The following is a 24,418-nucleotide window of genomic DNA, read 5'->3' as shown; positions in this document are numbered from 1 at the left end:
ATCATCAACATCGACATCGACATCAACATTACCAGTAGCAAAGGATAAAACTTAACAGTGCTCCCAAACTTTGTTTCACTATATCAGCGTGTAGATGTTTAGAGCTCTTTGTCTTTGTCGTGGGAAGTGTGTGTCTTTGGTTGTGTGTTTTATGATGTGTGGATCATGCAGTTGTGTGTAACTCTTACATGTGGAGTTTGTGTGTTGATATAGCATTGTGCTTGTGTGTTAGTGTAGTGTGAAGTTGGGGGGTGTTCTTGTGTGTTAGTGTGGTTTGTAGTGTGTGTGCTTATTTGTTAGTGTGGTGTAGGGTATTGCTTGGTGTGAGGTGGCGTGTTGGTATGGTGTGTTGTATGGTGTGTGGTTGTGTGTTGATAAGGTGTGTGGTTGGTTGTTCGTAAGGTGTGGTTGTGTGTTGGTAAGGTGTGTGATTGTATTTTGATGGCATTATGAGTGTGGATTTTATGTTGCGTGGAGTGTTTGTGTGTTAAACATGTATAGCATGTCTAGTCTGGGCCAAATGACAGCCACATCACTGTGGAATTGTGCCTTTCCAAGCTGACTCGTGTGCGCGCGTGTGTATGTGTGTGTTTTGAGATGAAATTTGGTACCAGTCTAGTAATTGGGCCTCTTGTCAATGCTGCTGGGTAGAAATTCATTCCCAGCCATCTTCACTCCAACCTGGAACTCCAGAAGTCCGTCTGCCTCTCTGCTGGGTCCAAGCCCACATCCAGCCACACCACCTGCAGACTTCTCCATGCTCCAGGCTCATGTGCACAACATCTAGAGCAATGCATGTTCTTCCCACTGCACAGGGTCACCTGGTGGCCCAGTGATCACTGTGTTTCCCAGCATTCTCTCTGTCTGTCTGTCTGTGTGTGTGTGTGTGTGTGTGTGTGTGTGTGTGTTTGTGTGTGTGTGTGTGTGTGTGTGTGTGTGCGCGCGTGTGTGTGTGTGAGAGAGAGAGAGAGAAAAAGAGAGAGAGAGGAAAAATGGAGTGGGATTGAATCCAGATTCATGTGCTGTGTTCGAGTTCCTTTGATTTAGAATACAGGGCGCAGGTCGGCTAAAACAATAGATTTGTCTCTGTTGGATTTTTCTGCCTCTGATTCAGATGTGTTAGCTAAAGTGCACGTGTCCATTTCAGCTTAACATACAGCAGTTTGCCGTATGTCTCTCTCTTTTTTAAATCTTATTTCTGGCCCTTGCGTACAGTACATCATACGGTGTGTCTGCACTTGTAACAAACTGTATGTAGTGTTGCAAAATTCTGCCGGTGGCAGCTTGTTGTAGACAGACCGGGAGTTGTGGCGAACAGCAGCTGTGATTGGCTGACAGGCTTTGGCCTCGGTGACTCATTGGCTTAGCAGGGAGAAGGCTTGGCTGACTCAGCTTCTCCACTGTAACATCTCCCTGCTTGTGCTCGAGAAGATGTACCTTGTGCTTCCGCCTGATGTTGGGTGTTTATTAGGAATTGCTAATTTGTGGGATTTCCATAAATGTATATATGGCATTATTGTAATATATGCACAAAATATGCAAGTATGCAAGAAATTGGGAGAGTCTGTATTTTGAAAGTTACTGGATTTGTTTACATAAAGGTTTGAGTGGTGCATCATAGGAAGTATGTCCATCACTACAGACCGGAAGAGCTGTGAGTTCAATGTCTGTTCGAGGCAGAAGCATACTGTATTTATATTGTAAACTGTATTTATACTGTATACTGTATTTATACCGTATTTACCTACAGATTCATGTGAGGTGGTTTTCTGTTAGCTGCATGTTCTGTTAGGCCACAGGTTCTGTTAGATGACATCTGTGGGGGAGCAGGAGGGAGTAAAGGCGATTGCTCAGGTGTTTGGGGAGCTGGCGTGACCTCCACACGTGTGCAGGTGTTTGGGGAGCTGGCGTGACCTCCACACGTGTGCAGGTGTTTGGGGAGCTGGCGTGACCTCCACACGTGTGCAGGTGTTTGGGGAGCTGGCGTGACCTCCACACGTGTGCAGGTGTTTGGGGAGCTGGCGTGACCTCCACACGTGTGCAGGTGTTTGGGGAGCTGGCGTGACCTCCACACGTGTGCAGGTGTTTGGGGAGCTGGTGTGACCTCCACATGTGTGCAGGTATTTGGGGAGCTGGTGTGACCTCCACACGTGTGCAGGTGTTTGGGGAGCTGGCGCGACCTCCACACGTGTGCAGGTGTTTGGGGAGCTGGCCTGACCTCCACACGTGTGCAGGTGTTTGGGGAGCTGGCGCGACCTCCACACGTGTGCAGGTGTTTGGGGAGCTGGCGTGACCTCCACACGTGTGCAGGTGTTTGGGGAGCTGGCGCGACCTCCACACGTGTGCAGGTGTTTGGGGAGCTGGCGTGACCTCCACACGTGTGCAGGTGTTTGGGGAGCTGGCGCGACCTCCACACGTGTGCAGGTGTTTGGGGAGCTGGCCTGACCTCCACACGTGTGCAGGTGTTTGGGGAGCTGGCGCGACCTCCACACGTGTGCAGGTATTTGGGGAGCTGGCGCGACCTCCACACGTGTGCAGGTGTTTGGGGAGCTGGCGCGACCTCCACACGTGTGCAGGTGTTGAGAAGCTGGTGTTGCTTCTCCACCATGTGAAGGCATGTTGGATTCAAACATGACATTTCCAGCGTCCTTTAAGAGAACCGTGAGTTGTATTAGCGGTAATTATCAGTTTAGTTGACCTTTAGCGGACTCTCAGCAACCTTCCGCCACTCCTCCCATCCAGGCGCTGTAGCAGAGTACTGGAAAGGTGCTTTGAATAGGCTCCATGCTGCCATGGCGTTCCGAGTGCTCCCGTGGCGTTCCGAGCGCTCCTGTGGCATTCCGAGCCATGCCGCCACTGCTGCCGATGTCCTGCACCGCTGCTGGCTTTAGAATAGCACACGCTCCACGCTGCCGTCTCTTCAACCTTTCAGAGCCACTCTCATGCACATTCCTGATTGATACATTTCCATGGAAACATGCTCTACACTGTACAACCCTGTTGCTAAGGAGTGGGCCTTAGCAAGATTTTTTTCTCGTTTTGTACCTTCCCTTTCTCCCTCTCTCTCTCTCTCTCTCTCTCTCTCTCTCTCTCTCTCTCTCTCTCACACACACACTGTGTTTTTCTCTCTCATATAGCAGGGAGAACGGAGTGTACGATAGGGTCTCCTCAATGCCTTGGCCCTCATGCTTCTCCACAAAGATGACGAGGATTAACTCTCACCTTCGTGTGGGTTTTAAGGAGTGAGAAAGTTTGGGGCTATGTGGAGCTAGGGTAGGGAGGCAGGGTTGGAGGGAGGGAGAGAGAGAGAGAGAGAGCGAGCGAGAGAGAAGTGCTTACACCCTCTTTTGTTTTGGGGGACTGTTTCCTGCAATTAGCTCTGGGCTCAAAGGCAGGAGGAGACCAGATGGATGAAACCCCCAGATCCAGGAAGAAGGTCCATTTTGGAGGTACTGTAGATGTCCGTGACAACTTTGCTTTCGAGTAGAGCATTGCAGAGTCTGTAGGGTTTCTACATGTCTGAGCCGACTGCCGTACTGTTGATGTGTTTTTTTGATGCTGACTCAAGTGTGCGTGTTATGTGTGAGTATTTGCATGTAAGACATTCACTCGTCATAAATTACATACTCACTCCATGGAGCGCAAGATGATGTGAAGCTTGAAAATCTTGCAAAGTGCCTCGAAGATGTATCAGCTTTGCATTTTTACGAAACTGCAAAAAAAAAAAATAATCAAATCAATCCCTTAAGGTTAATTTTGCACAAACACTAGTTGTGCTACTGCTGTTTTAAACACTGTCTGAGTGCGCTGTTCTGTGCCCCACTGGACTGTGAAGCTGCTCAGAGTGGCATTGCTGTTACATCTCCTGACTTTGGGAGCTTTGTCACAGCGCGTTCCCACTCGCACGTCTTCCGATGGCTTGTTGGCTTCCATCTCGCTCAGTGGGATCTAAATGGGAAACAATATAGGCTGCATCATTTATTAATGGAGAGGGTAATGGGGTGAGTTGTACTTCAGTGTGTGTCTTTTATATCTGAGCTGCTGAATACTGATTGACACGTTACGCTCGGATGCCTTAACAGGGTGCTAGTTGTATATTATCTGTGAGATAAGTCAGAAGTCCTTTTTGCATCATGTTGACGTCTGCTCAGGACTAAGTAATGGGACCTATAGATATATGTCTCTGTGATGATGCCTCACTTCAACTGTTACCATCACAGTTGGCACCAAAGTGCCTCTTTTTGGAGTATGAACAAGCACATACTTGTGTGTTGACTGTGAGTGTGTGCATATCTGGCATGTATTTATCTGGCATGCCTGTGTTTCAGGACTGTGTGCGTGTGTGTGCGTATGTGCGGGTGGGTGGTTGGTTGTGTGTGGGTGTGTATGCGCATGTGTGTGCGTGTGTGTGGGTCTCTGTGTGTGTGTGTGACTGTGTGCATTTGTGTGTGTGTGTAGGGGGTGTGTGTGTGTGTGTGTGTGTGTGTGTGTGTGTAGGGGGTGTGTGTGGGGGGTGTGTGTGTGTAGGGGGTGTGTGTGGGGGGGTGTATGTGTGTGTTTGCGTGCACTCCACAGCAGCAGCCTCAGAAAAACGTCAGGGTATTTCATTAGAGAGAGACAGAGAGAGAGAGAGTGAGAAAGAGGCAGAGAGTGAGAAAAAGATAGAGAGAGACATTTGCTGACTGTTGAATCAAAACACCAAGCTTTAAGTAAAGGCCTGTGGCTAATCTTTATTAGGTGGTCAGCCACCAGCCGTAGGTTAACCCTGGTGTCCAGTATTTGTTCCGTGTGTTAACCCTGGTGTCCAGTATTTGTTCCGTAGGTTAACCCTGGTGTCCAGTATTTGAGTCGTAGGTTAACCCTGGTGTCCAGTATTTGTTCCGTAGGTTAACCCTGGTGTCCAGTATTTGAGTCGTAGGTTAACCCTGGTGTCCAGTATTTGAGTCGTAGGTTAACCCTGGTGTCCAGTATTTGTTCCGTAGGTTAACCCTGGTGTCCAGTATTTGTTCCGTGTGTTAACCCTGGTGTCCAGTATTTGTTCCGTAGGTTAACCCTGGTGTCCAGTATTTGAGCCGTAGGTTAACCCTGGTGTTCAGTATTTGAGCCGTAGGTTAACCCTGGTGTCCAGTATTTGAGCCGTAGGTTAACCCTGGTGTCCAGTATTTGTTCCGTAGGTTAACCCTGGTGTCCAGTATTTGAGTCGTAGGTTAACCCTGGTGTCCAGTATTTGTTCCGTAGGTTAACCCTGGTGTCCAGTATTTGAGTCGTAGGTTAATCCTGGTGTCCAGTATTTGTTCCGTGGGTTAACCGTGGTGTCCAGTATTTGAGCCGTAGGTTAACCCTGGTGTCCAGTATTTGTTCCGTGGGTTAACCCTGGTGTCCAGTATTTGAGCCGTAGGTTAACCCTGGTGTCCAGTATTTGAGCCGTAGGTTAACCCTGGTGTCCAGTACTTCATCTGTAGTTTAACCCTGGTGTCCAGTATTTGTTCCGTGGGTTAACCGTGGTGTCCAGTATTTGAACTGTAGGTTCAGTTTCGGGTTAAATTCAAGATTTTGGGTTAATTGCTGCTTTGATATTTAAGTACTAAAAATGAGACCAAAGTTAAACTGATTGTTAATAATGGGCCTTGTCAACCATCAGTATGCCTTCATGAATGTGTCCCATGCTTACCACCGTGATTTTCTCTTCAGTTTTACTTTTCTATTTACGTGTAGTGAAAACGCTGCAAATAAAGGCGTAAGGCGTATGGTCAGCAGCAGGCCATGCCCCGCTGAAGCGCGGAGGGTGAGGCTTAACGGAGAAAGACCTGCAGACAGCTGGCCTTCTGCATCACGCACATGTCGTAATGTTTGTCTGCACAACAAAGCGACGCTAAGCAGCGAGTGGGATGGAGGAGGAAAAGTGTTGAATCCCACGCAGCCTCCTGACAGCCGAGAACGTCAGATATACGAGAACGAGGCAGGCCGTGCAGACTGGGGCCTTAAACCCGCCAGCCGAGTGAGCACGGCCCCCCAGGAAGCCGTGAAGTGATACTGCGCTCACAAATGGTGTTTACTGCAGCAAAAGAGGATGTATGTATACAACAACCGAAATGGTTATAGTTTTAATCTGTATATTATATAATATGGATTCACCTAGATCAATTCCTGTCGCTGTATTCTTGTTTTATGTTCAGGTACGTTTTTTCCCCCGGTGCAACACTGGGACCTCATATAGGATTAGATTTGTGTTTTGTGAGTGCAAATCACCTCTGAGCTTAATTGATTGTGTGCGGACTTGATGAAAAATGTTGAACTCTTGAGAACTGCATCTCTGACCAGAAAACAGAGACAAGCCGGAGGTGTGTAAAAACCTGTCCCAGCCTACGGTAGTGGTGAACAGGGAATACATTAGCTAGAAGAAAGTAGTTTCAGGTGTGTTCTTGTTCCCGAACGACTGTTATCTCTAAACAAAGTGTGCCATTAGAGCTCGTCACCTGGCAGTGCTTGTCCTGCAGGAAAGCTGTGTGTGTGTGTGTGTGTGTGTGTGTGTGTGTGTGTGTGCGCTCTGGGATTTGCCTTCCCAAACACCTGAGCTTATGTGAACCCACTTCCATAACCGAGGCGGTTATGACCCAGTGCAAGGGCTCCCTGGAGGTGGTTAGGCATTTTTATTGGCTGTGAACCAGGGGCCCTTTTGTTAGCTACTCCGCTGGTTGCATCATCTCTGGTCAATATGTATCTGTCCTCAAACCAGCCGCCTCCCCCGCGCTCCCAAGAGCGTCTTCGTGCCTGCGGTCCGTCACTGATGGCGAGTCAGTCAATATGTCATGCTGACCGCAGTGCTTTTTACCACAGAAAAGCTTTAACCGTTGTTGCTTAATTTACCTCAACGCTCCAGCTAATTCTACTGAAGCTGGTTGCGTTTCCTGGACAAAGAGTCGTGAATTTTTTCCTAAAGTACAGTTAGTATCGGCTCAACGCTGTATGATTCAGTCCTCTCCAGGGATGGCTGCTGGGATTCTGGGACATATGGCGCACAGTTTGACCAATTTGTGAGCAGAAGGCTTTTTTCATTCCCCTGGGTCTTCTACTGTAGCTGGAAGGCAATTTCTGCATGATTTATTCTTTTAATCTTTCTTTCCATCTCATTACCTTCAGGCTTGTGGTTAAGCTAAGTAATAACATGTTAATGATGACAGTGATGGTAGTGATGATGTGTTCTGTCTCATCAACCATGCAGACAGCTTGGTAAAGGAACTCACAAGTCTGGCATGAGTTCTCTGCAGTGTGCTGGTAGCTCTGGGACATTAAGCCCTTTCCCTGCATGGCTGTAAACATGGACATCTTGGCTTGACTCTGCAGATGCGCGAGCAGACCGATCTGAACGACGGAAGCTCTTTCGCCACTACACCGTGGGGTCATACGACAGCTTCGACGCATCCAGGTAAGAGTCATAGTCGTTGTTCTTTTCCTTTTCCTGACCATAGACGAGGGCTCTGGGCTCCACGACTTAGCGTTACCCTCCTCGTACTTCAGACAATATCTAGTCTTTAAATAGACACCCTACAGGAGTTGAGAAGTACATTTTTTTGACATTAATGTCAAAGTGTACTGTTCTGCTGAGTTAAGTTGGGAATATAGTCTGTATATCTAATGGGAGATTTTTCCCCCCAGTGTTTGTTTCAGGATAAACTGTTTTGGTTTGAAAACAATATTTGTGCTCCAATATTATCGATTATGAGTTTTTGCATAGTGCAGACATTCATGTTATTCGTAGATCTAATAGTTATTGGAGTCTTCACAATGTTTAGGTTTTTTAATTCCATGAGGGGATTAATCCTTATTTTCTAGTGTGCTCTTAATTTCCTGAATGTTTTAAAAAGGTTTTGCGTCTTTGAATACATTTAATCCTCACTTCAAAGTTTCCTCTTCAACTCCGTTATTTAAGTTGCCCCAAAGGGCAGTTCTTTGGTCCCTTTTGGAATTTAACGTCTGGAGATGCTCCGCGCGCGGCACGTTAGCCGACTGTTCTTTCCCACACCGCGTGGAGCAGCTTGCACACATTGCATTCATCGATCATAACATTGCTGTGCATGCATCTCGCGTCATTGGAAGCATGAACCAGCTTTAATACCAACTTTACTGACATTGTACGAGCGTCCAAAGACCACTGCGTTTGGCTTTAGCGCTAAATACCTCATTTTTCCACTTACGTTGATGATTTTTTGCACTAGCAACATATTTTGTGACATGCGTGTCTCTTCTCATAAACGTACCGGCAGCTGGTTTTGTTTTTCAACTGATTGCATGTTTCGGATTAAACGTTCCGAGGTAGGGCCACGGCTTTCAGGATTACTACAAACTACAGATGCCATCTACCACCTAATCAAACATCATATCTGTTTCACACTGTAGCAAAACAAACAAAGAAACCTGTTTACTTTTTACATTTGTCTGGAGAAGGTGGGCGGAGTGTGAAAGCTTTGATTGTCAGACGGCTGGTTAAATGGCTCTGATAGCCGAGGCCCAGGCTACCGTCCCCAACACTGTAAAGCGGCCTGTGCTGTAAAGTAACCGGAGATCACGTTTGGCCGAAGTGGGCACACTTTTCTCATTTTTAACCCAGTAGTTTTTGCGAAGTGCCCCAAGAGTTGGTGCTGACAGAATGTTTGCTAGACGCGCTGATAAGTTAGAGGGAGTTGCTGAGCTTTATCAGTGGTGTGGATTGTTGTTATATAGCGCTGGCTTGACTCTTCAAGAGGTCAAATGGCTGGATACGGTGAAGTGCAAGCACGAAAAGGGAAAGCAAACGCGAGTCTCCGACTGAAGCGTTTTACCGAAACAGAACGAAAACGAAAACAAACATGCACGAGCTGCAACAAAGTCACGCGCACTAAACAGGCTTAAATAAGGCTAAATATAATGATATAATAACCCCCAGGTGCTGTGGCAATAAGGCACAAGACACCCCCCACCCGAGGGAGGCGCAGCGAAAGCAAATACGAGAACAAACGTGACAGAGCAATGTAAACAAAAGACCACGTGCTCCACCGCCGCAGGACACCGGCAGGGGCGCGGTGCGTGACGCTTAGTTACGCGGAAAAGCCACGTCATTGTCGACCTGTTTCAGTTTTTTCTGCAGACAGTGGAATCTTTTTTTTTTTTTTTTTTGCGATGGGACAAACCTTTTGCATTTGACGTGTAAGATATTTTAAAGAAAGCAAAGGAAAATTCTATAAGTAATGGTCTGAACTCCCACTCAGCAGACACACCCCCTTGCTCAGAGAGCGTTGTCATGGAGACACACCGAGAGAATCCATGGCGATGCATTGCAGTCTACTTCCTGTTGCAGGCCACACTTCCATGGAAGCACATTCGTGGTTCTCTTCAGGAGCAGCTTGCACACATTGCATTCATTGATCATAACATTGCTGTGCATGCATCTCCGCGTCATTGGAAGTACGAATCAGCTTTAATACCAACTTTACTGGCATTGTGCGAGCGTCCAAAGACCACAGCATTTGGCTTTACCGCTAAATACCTCATTTTTCCACCTACGTTGATGATTTTTTGCACTAGCAACACATTTTGTGACATGCGTGTCTCTTCTCATAAACGTACCGGCAGCTGGTTTTGTTTTTCAACTATTTGCATGTTGCGGATTAAACGTTCCGAGGTAGTTTTAACTAGTTTTAGGTGCAGCGCAGCCCAAAGTAGCATAAATTTTGATATAAAACAACTGACTTCGTTGATGCAACACAACCGCGTTGGCTGATAAGCATATGAGGAAAATGCGTTTATTGTGCATATTCACGGTCAAAATGAAAGGAATGAATGCTGGACCTTAGACCCAAGACGTGTGCAGTTATGCAGACTTATGCAGCAGTCTCATTTATGTAGATGTATTTTCAGTATCAGGTGACTTTGACTCAACTGTAGACTTTAGTGCTGGAAAAAACCTTTCCTGTCTACGGTGCTACTCATGCTACCACTCTGATGCCCAGCTTCATAGTCAGATGTTAAATGGTTCCACGATGCTCTTCATTCATGTGTGGAGGATCCATGGAGAATTCTTCAGCCAACACTGCTAGATGTGTTTTACAACAGGACACAGTACAATTGGCTCTAACTACATTGGGTGGAGGTGGAGGGATCAATGCATGAAGTGGGCCGATATTCATTGGTATGCCTTACTGGCACGTCAACATTTGGGCTCTATATAAACTACATTACCCAGGGGGCACTATGTGATGCTCACCTGTTCCTGTTCTCTCTACAAGTCTAGTACAAGACAAGAAATGTTCATGCTAGTCTCAGTAATGTTAATGCTAAATAATGGTGTAGGCCTGGCTCCAAAAGGGCACAGAGAGATCAGTGATATCTCCTAGTGTCTTTTGTTCACTGTAGAAATTCAGAATGTAATGCTTAATGATTTACTGACACCTACTGATACACATGTGAACATGTGACTAAGGAGCACTTTTTCCCCATTGCAAATACCGGGGAAAATCATAAAGAATCGTTCAAGAAAAAGCAAAGAGATATTGCTTACTCAGAAAGCCTGCAGACATGAATTCTATTGCAAGCAAAAACGCGCATCTTAACGGTGCAGGGAGGGAAATTAGCTAATGACCTCTATGATGACACTACAGCATACACGCATACATTTACCTCTCCCCCAAAGCCAATTATGTATCTATGGTAACCAGGCATTGTTCTGCAGCAGTCAGCTCTCCTTGTTGAGGGCATTCGGCTCAGCATACAGCTCGTCAGGGTGTAGTTACAGTTGGAGAGGTCAAAAAGACCGTCAAGACCATCTTCTGTCTGTGCACTAAGCGAGGCGTCGCTACCACGTCCTCATGGATGTTCACACACACTGTACTCCATCCAGAATCACGATGGCTGCTCGGCACAGGTCAACAACTGTAAAGTCTTAAGCCAAAAACACATTTTTCAATGGAGAGTCCCTATGAATATAGTCCAGGACTGGTTTTGATATGTGTTCGGAAAAGCAATGCGGTGCCTGCTAATATAGATTAGGGATAGTCCAGGAACTTCTCTCTTCAGCATGCAGGAATCAGGCTAGCATATTTTGTTTTGACTTTCAAATTTTAAAATGATGAATTATGAAAATTACTAAGTTTTTATTATATTAAAATGAGTCCTATGGACACCAAATATCAAGGCCACAGTTGTGCAGCTCTTAGGAGACAAAAACGAGCTTCAGAGGCATGGAGACTTTGAAGGAGAATGTTGGGTGTAGTTGCAAATCTGTGACTAGCTAAAGGTTGTCACATAACAGGCCAGCTCTCAGTAATATTTGTCTTTGAGCTAATATCTGCAAAATGACATCATTCATTAACTTGGACAAATTGATTGTGGACATTCTGTTGTTAGGCGTTGGTAAACAACATTCATTTAGTAAAAAAATAAACATGATTTTGTCTCTTTTCATCTCATCTTCTTTCTGCCTTTCCTGGTGAGAGTGGCAGTGGTAGCAGGCTAAGAAGATCAACCCAGATTTTTCTGTTCCCTGCAAGAGATTCCAGCTCCTCCTGTGGGACATCCAGACACTCCCAGGCCAGCTGTGAAATATAATCCTTCCAGCATGTTCGGTGTTTGCCTCTGCCAGTGGGATGCGCTTGGAACATTTGTAGAGGGAGCAGAGTGGTGGGGGGGGCATCTTTATGAGATTCCCAGACCCCTCAACTGGTTCCTCTTAATCTTGAGGGGCGGCAGCTGTTTGCAGAGCTCCACACCCTATCACGAAACGAGAGTCCAGCAATGCTGTGGAAAAGTCTCATTTCTGACACTTCTTTTCACAGGGTAGTTTTTTTTTTGGTCACTGCCTTTACCTCATGACCAAAGGTGAGGATGGGGACATAGACTGACTGGTACACAGAGATCTTTGTCTTAGGACTACGCTCTTCCTTCACCACCACAGACTGATTCAGACACCTCAGCACTGCTGCCGCTGACTTGATCTGTTTGTCAAAGTCATCCTTTTTCCATCGCCCATGACCAAAATCCTGAGATACATAAGAGGAGCTTGTTATCCTGAGATTTTAACCCTAACCCTAACCCAAAAGGCAGGATTTCTCCTCTCCCCTGAATAGAGCATTCTGTTTTTCTCCTAGGAGAGTACCATGACCTTGGACAGGGAGAAGCTGATTGTCATTCTAGCCACTTCACATTCACCCAGGAAGCACTCAAGTGCATGTTGAAGGTCTGGTTCAGAGGCTGCTAAAAGGAAAACATCATCTGTAGACATCAGAGATGCCACCTCTAGCCTTCCATAGTAGACACTGCTCCAGCTTTCAGAGCCTTGATATCCTGTCTATGAAAACCACACACAGGAGTGGAGACAAAATGCACCCATGGCAGAGCATAACAGCCTGAATGACTCCAACTCGACACCAAAAATGCAGACACTGCTTTTAGTGCATTCATACAAAGACCACAGGATGCAGCAACTTATGTACTCTGCAATCCTGCACGACCTTCTACAACTGATGCTTTGGTTCATGGACATATGCCTTTTCCAAGTCCACAAAGCGAATGTAGTATGGTTTGGCATACTCCCATGATTCCTCACAAAGCTGTGCCAGAGAAAATGCTGTAAATGTAAAAGGGATGGGAAAAGGGTCCATGATTCCTTGAGCTGAGCAAAAAACCCTAAATTCAACTATCAGGTGGAATCTCCTCTCCGGTACCTGGACATTGGCTTCTGATATATGGGCCTGACTGGTGTTCCTCCACCCACTCAAGAAAACCGCCAGTAGAAACCAGCACTTCCCACCCCTGCTCAGGTCATCTTGGGTGATATCTATCTTGCCCACTTGAGGTACTGAATAGTTTTCTAGAACATATTTGAGGCCACACAAAAGTCTTTTTCCATGGTCTCTACAAATTTCCTCCTGGACCAATCTTTCTCTTCTGCAATTAGCTTGGCCGCAGCCCTTCTGTTGCTATGAAACCTCTCGATTAATTCTAGCGATCTCTCACTACTTAAAAAACCTCTTTCTTCAACTTGATGGTTTTCCATCCACCGACAGTCTTCTGGACACAGCTTCTTGCTGCTGGATTAGAAAATGGCTCATTCAGGATTAGAACAAGGTTCATTCAGGATTAGATCATCGCTCATTCAGATGTAATGTCCCCTTCCTTACTTCGCAGAAGCCCTGTTAGAGAGAGAAGTTGAAATAAACTCTCACAGAGTGATCCACCAGACATTTCCAGGCCATCTGGAAAGCTTTTCTGGCTGAAACCCTTTTTGATGTATCCAGCTCATTACCAAGTGGTGATTAGTTGATAGCTCTGCTCCACTCTTCACCTGGGCGTCCAGTACATGGCCTCAAGTCATCTGACACAATTGCAAAATCCCAAGGTGCTCTGATACTAAGTACCCTTATTGACATTCCATGTCTTGCAGAGAAGTCTAATTACATTATCCCACTCAGACCAGGGAGGGTGGAGTTCCCAATCACGTGCCTTCAGGAATCTCCATGTCGTTTCCAACATGGGCGTGGAGTCAATATGTGGCACACTCTCAAGCACCTGTCCCACCTTTTCCAAGAAGACCGAATGCTTGCTGTTTGGTATACACACACACAGTAAGAGTTTTCCTCTCTGAGACTCGCAGTCTCAATGAGGCAATCTTCTTGTCCACTGGGATGAACTCCAAGGCCCCCTGCCTGGGGCCATATCTCCTGTGGGAACTCCACAGTAGTAGAGCCTTATTCCAAAGATTTTGTACCAGAGTCCCTACTCTGTATGGATGTAAGGCCGATTATGTCTAGTCCAAACTTTCCCATCTCACACGTCACATCATTTTGTTTACTCTACAAAAACAGCTACATCAATTGCAGCTTTACTGACAGACGTACACAAGTTTAATCAGCTATATTGCTGGTATGGGATTCCAAGCCTGTGTAAATTTCTCTAGAAGTGCTTGTTGACCTCTGATTGGTGTTTTGCTCACCAAGATTTCACCCGGAAGCTTAACTGCCTTGAGAACCAGTGAATCGGACCACACTGCCTTGCTGTTCTTTCACATGCATAATCCGGTCTGGAGAGTCACAGCGTTCCTCCATACAGTTCACTTCTATATATAAAAGTGTATAGTTTACCCATGTATTACCTACTTTATTATTTTATTGCAATGTGCACATTGTACATGCAGTATATAATAAATACTATACAAATTCATTACAATTAGACACACTGCATTTCTGAGAGAACTTTACATCCTCTTGGTCTTGGGAGCCTCCTGTTTTAAGATAGATAGATACCCAACACCCACAATTCTTCCAGGTGATTGTCCATTCGATCTCCTACTTTTATTCAGGGTTCAGGAAGAAATAATTCTTCCATCATCACAACCTGCTGCATAAAGCAACCAACCAACGATCAGCAGAGGAAAATCAGTTCCTTCCTAGTGTCCAAAGTCTGTTTTATCTACTTATATGAGGACATATTCTTACATTATTTGACTGATATGTTTCGTAATATATGTGTTTAACGTAAAAATGGAGTTGCTGTTTGTTGTATTTTTATTTATGAAACATGAACAGAATTGCTGGTATAATATTCCTCATAATATCCCTACCTAAAACTACTTACATGTCAACTTCTCTACGACTGTTCTGGGTATATAATCCCCTAGCAATGGTTGCTGCGCATGCGCACATCACCATTACGTCAGGTTTCAGGTATCTGCTTTTTGTGTTTTTTTAAAAGATGTATAAGTAAGCATTAATGCACGTAACGCTTTATTGTAGTTGTGATATAAATTGCACACACCTGCTTTTATGGTAGTATACGAACCCAGCATATCGCCAAAAGTAACCACTTTATTTGGTGCATAACCCATATGGCTACGTGGGTCTGCCATGCTGCGTCTGCTCTGTGCGCTACGACTGGACAATTCCAGGAGATGAGACAGCTCGTCAGAATAAGGTGTACTGCGTTTAGAGTGCGTACTCCTGAATCTAAATGCGCGCTCAGACCTTAAGATGACTGCATGAATGAGCGCAACTGGAATCAGCAAATCCGTTAAATAATCTGAGCAAAGCGCACGGTCCGCGCGACTACTGAGAAACCCTCGACCACGGAATGATTTTGCATCCAGTATTATGTAATACTAAAAGTATGACGCGATCAAAACAAAACATGGCTAGCTGAGAGCCTAAAATGATAGTATCCTGTTCACACGCGTACATAACCATATTTTCACGTCTTCACGTCTTCGGTGTAGATTCTGTAATCGATAAGATTATTTTAAGTTACTCTCCCATCCAGTAGTGCCGTGCACGCCCGCACACACACACACACACACACACACACACTCTCTCTCTCTCTCTCTCTCTCTCTCTCGCTCGCTCATACCAACCAAGACTGGCTCTCATGTTTCCCTCTTGCCATTTCCATCCTCCATCGGGCGGTGATGTCTCACGCTTGCGCCAGCGCGCCTCGCCGGTACCGGCCCGTGCCTCCTGCGCGGCTTAAGAGCCTGACAGTCGCAGGTGCCGTTTTCCCGGAGACGTACTCGCCGACCGTGTGACTCGCACCGCGGATGATGAATTCCTCTCAGCCGACGCCTGGCACGATGAAGCATCGCTCCGCGCGCGCAGCTGCTGCGATGATGAGGATGGCAGGGTGTAATAACGGGCGCTGCGCACGGGATTTTCTCCACAGCGACTGCGTTATTGACGAAAAGACCGTGCTGCTGCAGAAGAAGGATAATGAGGGATTCGGGTTTGTGCTGCGAGGGGCGAAAGGTAGGACACAGACCCTCCTCTGTGGATCTTTCTCGCAAGCTTCCTTGTTTTGTTTTGTTTTTGTTTTCTTGCTTGCTTTCTTTTTAGAATGCCACACGCCTGTTCTCCGCCTCATGTTTACACCCTCGTGCCTGTGATAAGCTCATCGTTACCGAGTAAACTGTGTGTGGTGTGTGTGCTTTTGACCCACCCCCACAGAAATGCCGCGAGTCCCGTATACCCCATCACTCCAGAAGTGTACCTGTAGTGTCGACTGGATACGATCCTCCCCTGCATGCATATCAGTGTGCGCAACAACGTTATTAACATCCATACAATAACTTATTTAGCTTGTACATATGTCTGTTTGAATCATTTTTTTTTAGCTTTATTGTCATTTATGTGGATTGTAAACACAAGCCCTCAGTTCTCTCGGTCCATGTGTTTCTCTCTCTCTCTCTCTCTCTCTCTCTCTGTGTGTGTGTGGCAATAGGGACATCGTTGCCTAAAGACTGCACTCGGCCTGAAACAGTTTCTGCTGAAACTCCCAATTCAGTTTTTCACCCTCCCACATTTCAGCACAAGCATAATACACTGCTGTTAGTTTGACTGAGACGTCACTATGGAGATGTCAGACACACTATTTCTGAAGTGCTAAACCGGTGCTTGTTTGATGAGCATGGCAGTGCTTTGTCGAGAAAAAGGTGCAACACTCGCTTTACAAAACAAACTTTGACTTTATTTGTTCCAACCTACATTCAAGGCCTTCAGCAGATGGCACTGGTTTTAGAATCCACGTGCAGCTCACCAGGCGGAGAAAGGCGTGAGCGCCATCGAGGTCATGATGAGGTCATTAACTCCCTGGGAGCCTTACTAAGAAAGATATGTGCATTGCTCTGGATAAGAGCAAATGCTGAATGATGAAAATGGACTAAAAATGGAGCTCATGAAAAGAAGCAGAACAAACACGTTACTATGTTGTGCTGTAAATGCGGAATCATAACAAAAGTCCCATGCGCAAGAAGTTTTTCTCCATGCTACTGAGTGGCTGACAGGTGAGCTGCAGCACTCTGGTAGAATGGGTCCTGACCAGCCTAGTGTGCAGTGCGGTGTAGCCAGAAGGGTAGGGCTACAGACCAGGAGCTGAGTGCAGCAGTCAGGCACGGAGGGTAGCTCTGAAGCCAGCCCGGCACCCCCTGGCCTCCAGAGGCAGTCGTCGGGTCACGAGGGCCCCTCATCATCCCCGCTTGTCTGCCGAGTGCACTCGTCACGCTTTTGTTTTGCTTCTGGAGCGCACTGCTGGGTTTTTTGTGTAGCTGTTAAAGTTGCACCTGTTCTTTGTAGCCATTAAAGTCACACCTGTCGTGTGTACCTGTTAAACCCGCACCTGTCCTGCGTACCCGTTAAAGTCACACCTGTCGTGTGTACCTGTTAAACCCGCACCTGTCCTGCGTACCCGTTAAAGTCACACCTGTTGTGTGTACCTGTTAAACCCGCACCTGTCCTGTGTACCCGTTAAAGTCACACCTGTCCTTTGGTCTGTCTTTGGAAACCTTCATTGTCTCTGTCCCTGTGGTAGCACACACTGTCCTGAAACATAAACAAACAAACAAACAAACATTTCACTATGTAAAGTAAAATCTCACTCCCAAACACTTATGTGGCCAGGGAGGACAGGGAGTGAAAGCCATTGGGGATCATTTAGCATGGTTTCATTTGCATACATTTGCATATTGCTAATGGGCTCCTACTAGTATGGCTTTGTTATACACAGTGCGGGCATTTCTGGGTGATGCATTTCTTATGTGGAGGTGCTTGCTGGGGCTAGTTACCCATGCAGAATTGAATTCAGTTTACTGAGAAACAGCTGTAGCCTTCTTTAACGGTGCTTTGCTCCTACGTATGGAGCACCGATTATTCCAACATCGTCAGGCATCATTTGCGACAGAGTTTTGTGTCTCCAGCTCTGAGTCACCTGACCCAGCCCATTTAGAGGCATTATAGCGACCTGATTGGCCAACGCGGCCAAACATCCGAGTGTGCAGCAGCTGTGGCTCTCCGGTGCGCGCCCGAGCCCTGCTCCTGCAGCGGCCCGGGCTTGTGCAGTAACCTCTCTCTCTCCCTCCCTCCGCTTCCTGCCTGCCCTGCTAGCGGACACCCCGATAGAGGAGTTCACACCCACACCCGCCTTCCCTGCCCTGCAGTACCTGGAGTCGGTGGATGAAGGTGGGGTGGCTTGGCAGGCTGGCCTCCGCACCGGGGACTTCCTCATCGAGGTAAGACGAGGCTGGACTTCCCATCGCCGCGTGGGGCTTGCAAACGTGTTGCTGCGAAACCAGGGCGCCTAGTTTCTGCCTCCAGCTTTGTGTGTCCTTGCGAGATGGAAACATGAAGCTCTCCGTTTAATGATCTATTAACTGATTTCATGCGTCAGTCAGCACTTTACACAATGCAGAACACTCCTGAAAGCAGAATGGACGAGGCCTGTTTCTATGTCTCTTCTCTCGGCGGTGCGGTTGGGACGTGTTTCTTGGCGAGCTTTAGCTCGGCCTAGACAAACGTCCGCTTCCTTATGCCGTGAGGTCTGTTAGAAGTGAGCGTGCCCAATCATCCGCACGTTTATGTAAACAGGGGAGTGTTTATATAAAGCCTGAGAGTTAAAACCTTGAGGGAAGGTCACAGTTACATTTTTAATGAGACACATATTCAACACAGACACACACAGACACACACAGACACACACACACTGCTCATCAGCAGTCCTGGGTAGAAGAGGCTAGAAACACCCCTGGTGGTCTTCCTTGCAGGGGAACGCTTCCTTCCTGTCTCCCCGCCTACTGTGTTGTTGTCAGGACAGGCATGGCAAAGTCACGCTGATAACTTCGGACCTGGCTGCTTGTTTCATGGCGTTGCATTCGCTGTGGATGACGTGGAACCTTGGACGTGCTCTCAGCTAAGACATCGATCGGAAATGTTGCCGGAATAAGTGCTTGTCAGATTAACCACTACAGCACTTGGTTGATTAACAAACATCTTTACATGATTGTAAAAAACTAATTATTCTGGTTTGAATGAGACACTTGAATGTTGAGTATTGGTCTGTGGTCTCCTGGTCATGTTGAGTATTGGTCTGTGGTCTCCTGGTCATGTTGAGTATTGATCTGTGGTCTCCTGGTCATGTTGAGTATCAGTTTGTGGTCTCCTGGTCATGTTGAGTATCAGTTTGTGGTCTCCTGGTCATGTTGAGTATTGATCTGTGGTCTCCTGGTCATGTTGAGTATCAGTTTGTGGTCTCCTGGTCATGTTGAGTATTGATCTGTGGTCTCCTGGTCATGTTGAGTATCAGTTTGTGGTCTCCTGGTCATGTTGAGTATCAGTTTGTGGTCTCCTGGTCATGTTGAGTATTGATCTGTGGTCTCCTGGTCATGTTGAGTATCAGTTTGTGGTCTCCTGGTCATGTTGAGTATTGATCTGTGGTCTCCTGGTCATGTTGAGTATCGGTTTGTGGTCTCCTGGTCATGTTGAGTATTGGTCTGTGGTCTCCTGGTCATGTTGAGTATTGGTCTGTGGTCTCCTGGTCATGTTGAGTATCGGTTTGTGGTCTTCTGGTCATGTTGAGTATTGGTCTGTGGTCTTCTGGTCATGTTGAGTATTGATCTGTGGTCTCCTGATTATGTTGAGTATTGGTCTGTGATCTCCTGGTTGCATCTGTGTAAGGGGTCAAGCCTCCTCTGAGTACGATTACAAAACAATATGCAGGACCCAAGGATGGGAAGAGCAGTGAGATCAAATGTTCACTATTTAAATGCTAAATATTCTTTGGGGGAGTGACCATAAGAACAGGGAGTTGGGCAGACACACCCCTCATCTGCATATCAGCATGTGGTAGGCGCTGTGGAGAAAAGGGCCCTGGGAGGGGCCACAAGGTAGGCATGGCTGCTGGGAGCAGCTGTAAGCACTGTCTGGTGGTCACACAGGACTCAGTGTAGTAGATCCAGAAGCCCATCAGGGTGTTGTGGTAATGCCATTACACAGCTAAGCATCGTGATGTTTGTGCATGAACTATAATAGTTTTAAATTCAAGAAAAACCCAGATTTTAAGTAAAGTCTAATTTTAGAATCATGCTCGGAATTGCGCCCGTTGCCCTGGAAACATGATGGGATGCTATGCACGCTTGCATGTAACTCGACCACCCACAGAATAAGCAACTTGTTGTGAATAGGACATTTAGCAAAACAATCAATCTACATACAGGGCCTTGAAAAAGTATTCATACCCCTTGAACTTTTCCAGTTACACCTACAAACTTAAATGTATTTTATTGGGACTTTATGTGATAAATGAACACAAAGTAGCAAGTAATTGTGAAGTGAAAAGAAAATGATACATGGTTTTCAAATTTTTTAATAAATAAAAATCTGCAAAGTGTAGCATGCATTTGTATTCAGCCCCCCTGACTCAGTACTTTGTGGGACCACATTTTACTGCAATTACAGCTGCAAGTCTTTTGGGGTACATCTCTACCAGCTTTGCACATCTCCAGGCTGCAATCTTTGCCCATTCTTCTTTGCAAAATGACTCAAGCTCAGTCAGATTGGATGGAGAGCATCTTGCCACAGATTCTCAATGGGATTTAGGTCTGGACTTTGACTGGGCCATTCTAACACATGATTGTACTTTGATCTAAACCATTCCATTGTAGCTCTGGCTGTATGTTTAGGGTCATTGTCCTGCTGGAAGGTGAACCTCGGCCCCAGTTCCAAGTCTTTTGCAGCCTCTAACAGGTTTTCCTCCAGGATCCTGTATTTAACTCCATCCATCTTCCCATCAACTCTGACCAGCTTCCCTGTCCCTGCTGAAGAAAAGCATCCCCACAGCATGATGCTGCCACCACCATGTTTAAAGGTGGGGATGGTGTGTTCAGGGTGATGTTCAGTGTTAGTTTTCCACCACACATAGCATTTTGCATTTAGGCCAAAAAGTTCAACTTTGGTCTCATCTGACCAGAGCACCTTCTTCCAGATGTTTGCTGTGTCCCCTACATGGCTTGTGGCGAACTGAAAACGAGACTTATTATAGCTTGCTTTTAAAAATGGCTTTCTTCTTGGTACTCTTCTATAAAGGCCAGATTTGTGGAGTACACGGCTAATAGTTGTCCTGAGGACAGATTGTCCCACCTGAGCTGTGGATCTCTGCAGCTCCTCCAGAGTGACCATGGGCCTCTTGGCTGCTTCTCTGAGTAGTGCTCTCTTTGCCTGGGCTGTCAGTTTAGGTGGACGACCATGTCTTGGTAGGTTTGCGGTTGTGCCATACTCCTTCCATTTTCGGATAATGGATTGAACATGATGATGATGATGGATTGCTCCGTGAGATGTTCAAGTTCAAGTTCAAGTTCAAGTTCAAGTTCAAGTTTGGTTTATTTGTCACATACATAGTCATACACAGTACAACACGCAGTGAAATGGTGGAGAGTGCTCTGTCCAAACTGAGGAAGAGAACCAGGGGTGCATAGAGAAAAAAATATATATACAGATAAATATATATTCTATGTATGTACAAAAATATATTAACAATGTATGTACAATATATGTATATTATGATTATATACACAATGTACAATGTATATGGTTGAGTATATATGTACACAATCTACAGAATGTACAGATCCATTGTATAGTACCATATCTACAGTTGTTGTAACAGGTTAATTGAGTATAAATCTAAATCTATATATACAGATGTACAGATATACAGTCATGTTACGTGGTGGTAGTGGTGGTCCCCACAGTTTATCAGTTTCCCTGATTCAGGGCCCGAATGGCCTGTGGGAAGAAGCTCCTCTTCAGCCTCTCTGTCTTGGCCTTCAGGGAGCGGAAGCGCCTCCCTGACCTCAACAGAGAGAAGAGTCTATTGTTGGGATGGGTGGGGTCCTTCACAATTTTCCTGGCCTTGGTTTGGCACCGCTTGTAGTAGGTGGTCTGCAGGTCAGGAAGTTCCGAGTGAGTGATGCGCTCTGCTGAACGCACTACCCTTTGGAGTGCTTGTCTGTCCTGCTTGGTGCTATTTCCAAACCAGACTGTGATGTTCCCCGTGAGGATGCTCTCGATAGTGCAGGTGTAGAAGTTCCGCAGTACCTTGGAGGGCAGTCTGAAGTCCCTTAGGCGTCTGAGGTGGTAAAGACGCTGACGAGCCTTCTTTGCCAGGGAGCTGGTATGGCGGGACCAGGACAGGTCCTGCGAGATGTGAACACCAAGGTACCTGAAACTATCTACTCTCTCCACCGTGGTTCCACTGATCCTCACAGGTTGGTAGTGCCACTCCTGCTTCTTGCTGCAATCCACGATCAGCTCCTTTGTCTTACTGACGTTTAGGAGGAGATTATTTTCCTGGCACCAGTTTTCCAGGTGTTTAATCTCCTCCAGGTAGGCCCTCTCGTCGTTGTTCGAGATCAGACCCACGACAACGGTGTCGTCAGCAAACTTGACAATGGTGTTAGAGCTGGAAGTGGCTGTGCAGTCGTAGGTGTACAGTGAGTAGAGCAGGGGGCTTAGGACACAACCCTGAGGAGCTCCAGTGCTGAGGGTGAGGGTGGATGAGGCGCAGTTGCCCACCCGTACTGATTGTGGTCTGTCTGTTAGGAAGTTGGAGATCCAGTCGCACAGGGATGTATGCAGTCCTAGATCTCCCAACTTAGTAGTGAGTAGGGAGGGAATGATAGTGTTAAATGCTGAACTGTAGTCGACAAATAGCATTTTAACATAATTTCCCCTCCCTTCGTCCAGGTGTTCATAGCTTGGGATATTTTTTTATAGCCTAACCCTGCTTTACATTTCTCCACAGCTTTATCCCTGACCTGTCTGGTGTGTTCCTTGGTTATCATGATGCTGTTTGATCACTAATGTTCTCTAACAAACCTCTGAGGTCTTCACAAAACAGTCATAGTTATACTGAGAATAAATTACACACAGGTGGACTCTATTTGCTAATTTAGTGACCTTTGAAGGCAATTGGTAACACTGGATGTTATTTAGGGGTATCAGAGTACAGGGGGCTGAATACAAATGCATGCCACACTTTCAGATTTTTATTTCTTAAAAAATTTGAAAATCATGTATCATTTTCTTTTCACTTCACAATTACTCGCTACTTTGTGTTGGTTTATCACATAAAATCCCAATAAAAATACATTTTGTAGGTGTAACATGAAAAAATGTGGAAAAGTTCAAGTGGTATGAATACTTTTTCAAGGCCCTGTAGTAATGCTTTGTACTCTGTTAGATTTCTTTAAAACCCAAGTTTTAGGATTTATTGAATTTATATATGCTCAATCTTTTAAAAAAATTAGTAGTTCAGTGTTCCAGGCTAGTATTCCAGTATTCCTTCTCCTCCTCCAATGACTGAGCAAACAGTGAACACGTGCAGACAATGACATTGAACACTTTACTGCTTAGGACCCTGGAGCCACAGTCGAGGCAGCGCTGCCTGCTTCTTTCCCACCTTGACTGATGGACTTGTCCAGGGCCTCTGTGTGCCTTGTTTCCGGTGGTTCCTCCTACGGGGATACACATGCACTGACCATGGGGCTCCCTGCAGCAGGCCTGTCTGCTCCCGTACATTACAGTAGCGTCTCTGTTCTTTAAGCAGAAATCTTTGAGCCACTGGACGCTATGATTTTGCCGTTGCTCAAGCTCTTTCGACTCATTTTGTGGTTTGGCTTCAGTAAAGAATTGAGTATTTCTCGGTGTTTCTTTTTGCAGAGAACCAGTAACACAGTCCGGTCTGCTTTTGCTTTTTATTTCCGCTGCACGGTCTTTGTGCATTCAGAATGGTGTTGGTGATCCAACAGAAAGCTCGAGAGCAGAGCAGTGGCTTCACTGAAAATACTCCAACTCCCACTGGTCTTGGTGTGTGGGCAGGAGCACGTCTCACTCTTCGCTCTCACCTCGACTCACTCGTCTCCCTGTTCTCCTGCTTCCTCCTGCTGTTTTCTCTTCTCTTCTTTTCTTCCATCTCATTGACCTCCATTTTGTTTAGTTTTTTTTAAAATATCAGAATCATATCAGAGTGGACATTATGCACAAGGTCAGTACACCCTGTCTGTTTAACGAATAATGGTTTGCATTATTGATGCGTCCTGTCGGGCACACGGTAGATGTGTCTTCCGTTTCCGTGGCAGCACAGACACATTCGGAGCGCTCACTCAGTATCTCCTGAGGTAGCTGCAGGCGCCCTTTCTTAGCTGCTGGGGAACGCAGAGCTTATTTCTGCTCTGCATGAGCACCTAAGCCTGTACAGACCTCACCAGCCCAAGCTGTTCACATGTGCAGAGGATTCACTCTCAGGAGTCACTTGAGGACACTGGTTTCTGAACACTGACCTTTGACCAGGACCTGTTCTATTAGCTGTGTGTGCATGGACAGGTTCTTCAAACGCCTTTAAGAGAAGCAGCAGCAGAGGGGAGAGGCAGCAGTGGAGTTAGAGGCAGCATCAGGGCACAGAGGCAGCAGAGGGGTTAGAGGGAGCAACAGAGGGGAGCAGTGGAGGAGAGAGGCAGCAGCAGGGGGAGAGGCAGCAGCGGGACACGAGGCAGCAGAGGGGTTAGAGGGAGCAACAGAGGGGAGCAGTGGAGGAGAGAGGCAGCAGCAGGGGGTTAGGCAGCAGCAGGGGGCTGAGGCAG

At 46.4% G+C, this 24,418-nt stretch overlaps 1 protein-coding gene across 3 annotated transcripts in view; it reads left to right on the top strand.

Annotated features, from left to right (window-relative positions):
- Positions 1–24,418, top strand: part of shank2b (SH3 and multiple ankyrin repeat domains 2b) — a 56,438-nt gene that overhangs the window by 12,238 nt on the left and 19,782 nt on the right. The window contains exons 5-8 of one of the 3 annotated variants that reach the window (XM_081699462.1): positions 3,378–3,449; positions 7,345–7,426; positions 15,679–15,761; positions 17,892–18,016. In XM_081699462.1, the coding sequence (XP_081555588.1) occupies positions 3,378–3,449; positions 7,345–7,426; positions 15,679–15,761; positions 17,892–18,016 (362 nt within the window). Of the gene's footprint in view, positions 1–3,274; positions 3,450–7,344; positions 7,427–11,784; positions 15,762–17,891; positions 18,017–24,418 lie in introns of those variants that run through there. The other 2 variants (XM_081699464.1, XM_081699463.1) reach the window with 2 other exon arrangements.

The sequence above is a fragment of the Electrophorus electricus genome, chromosome 16 (genome assembly GCF_041902795.1).
Source record: "Electrophorus electricus isolate QZ-2024a chromosome 16, ASM4190279v1, whole genome shotgun sequence".
Classification (NCBI taxonomy): domain Eukaryota; kingdom Metazoa; phylum Chordata; class Actinopteri; order Gymnotiformes; family Gymnotidae; genus Electrophorus; species Electrophorus electricus.
This window is presented reverse-complemented; position numbering and strand designations above follow the sequence as displayed.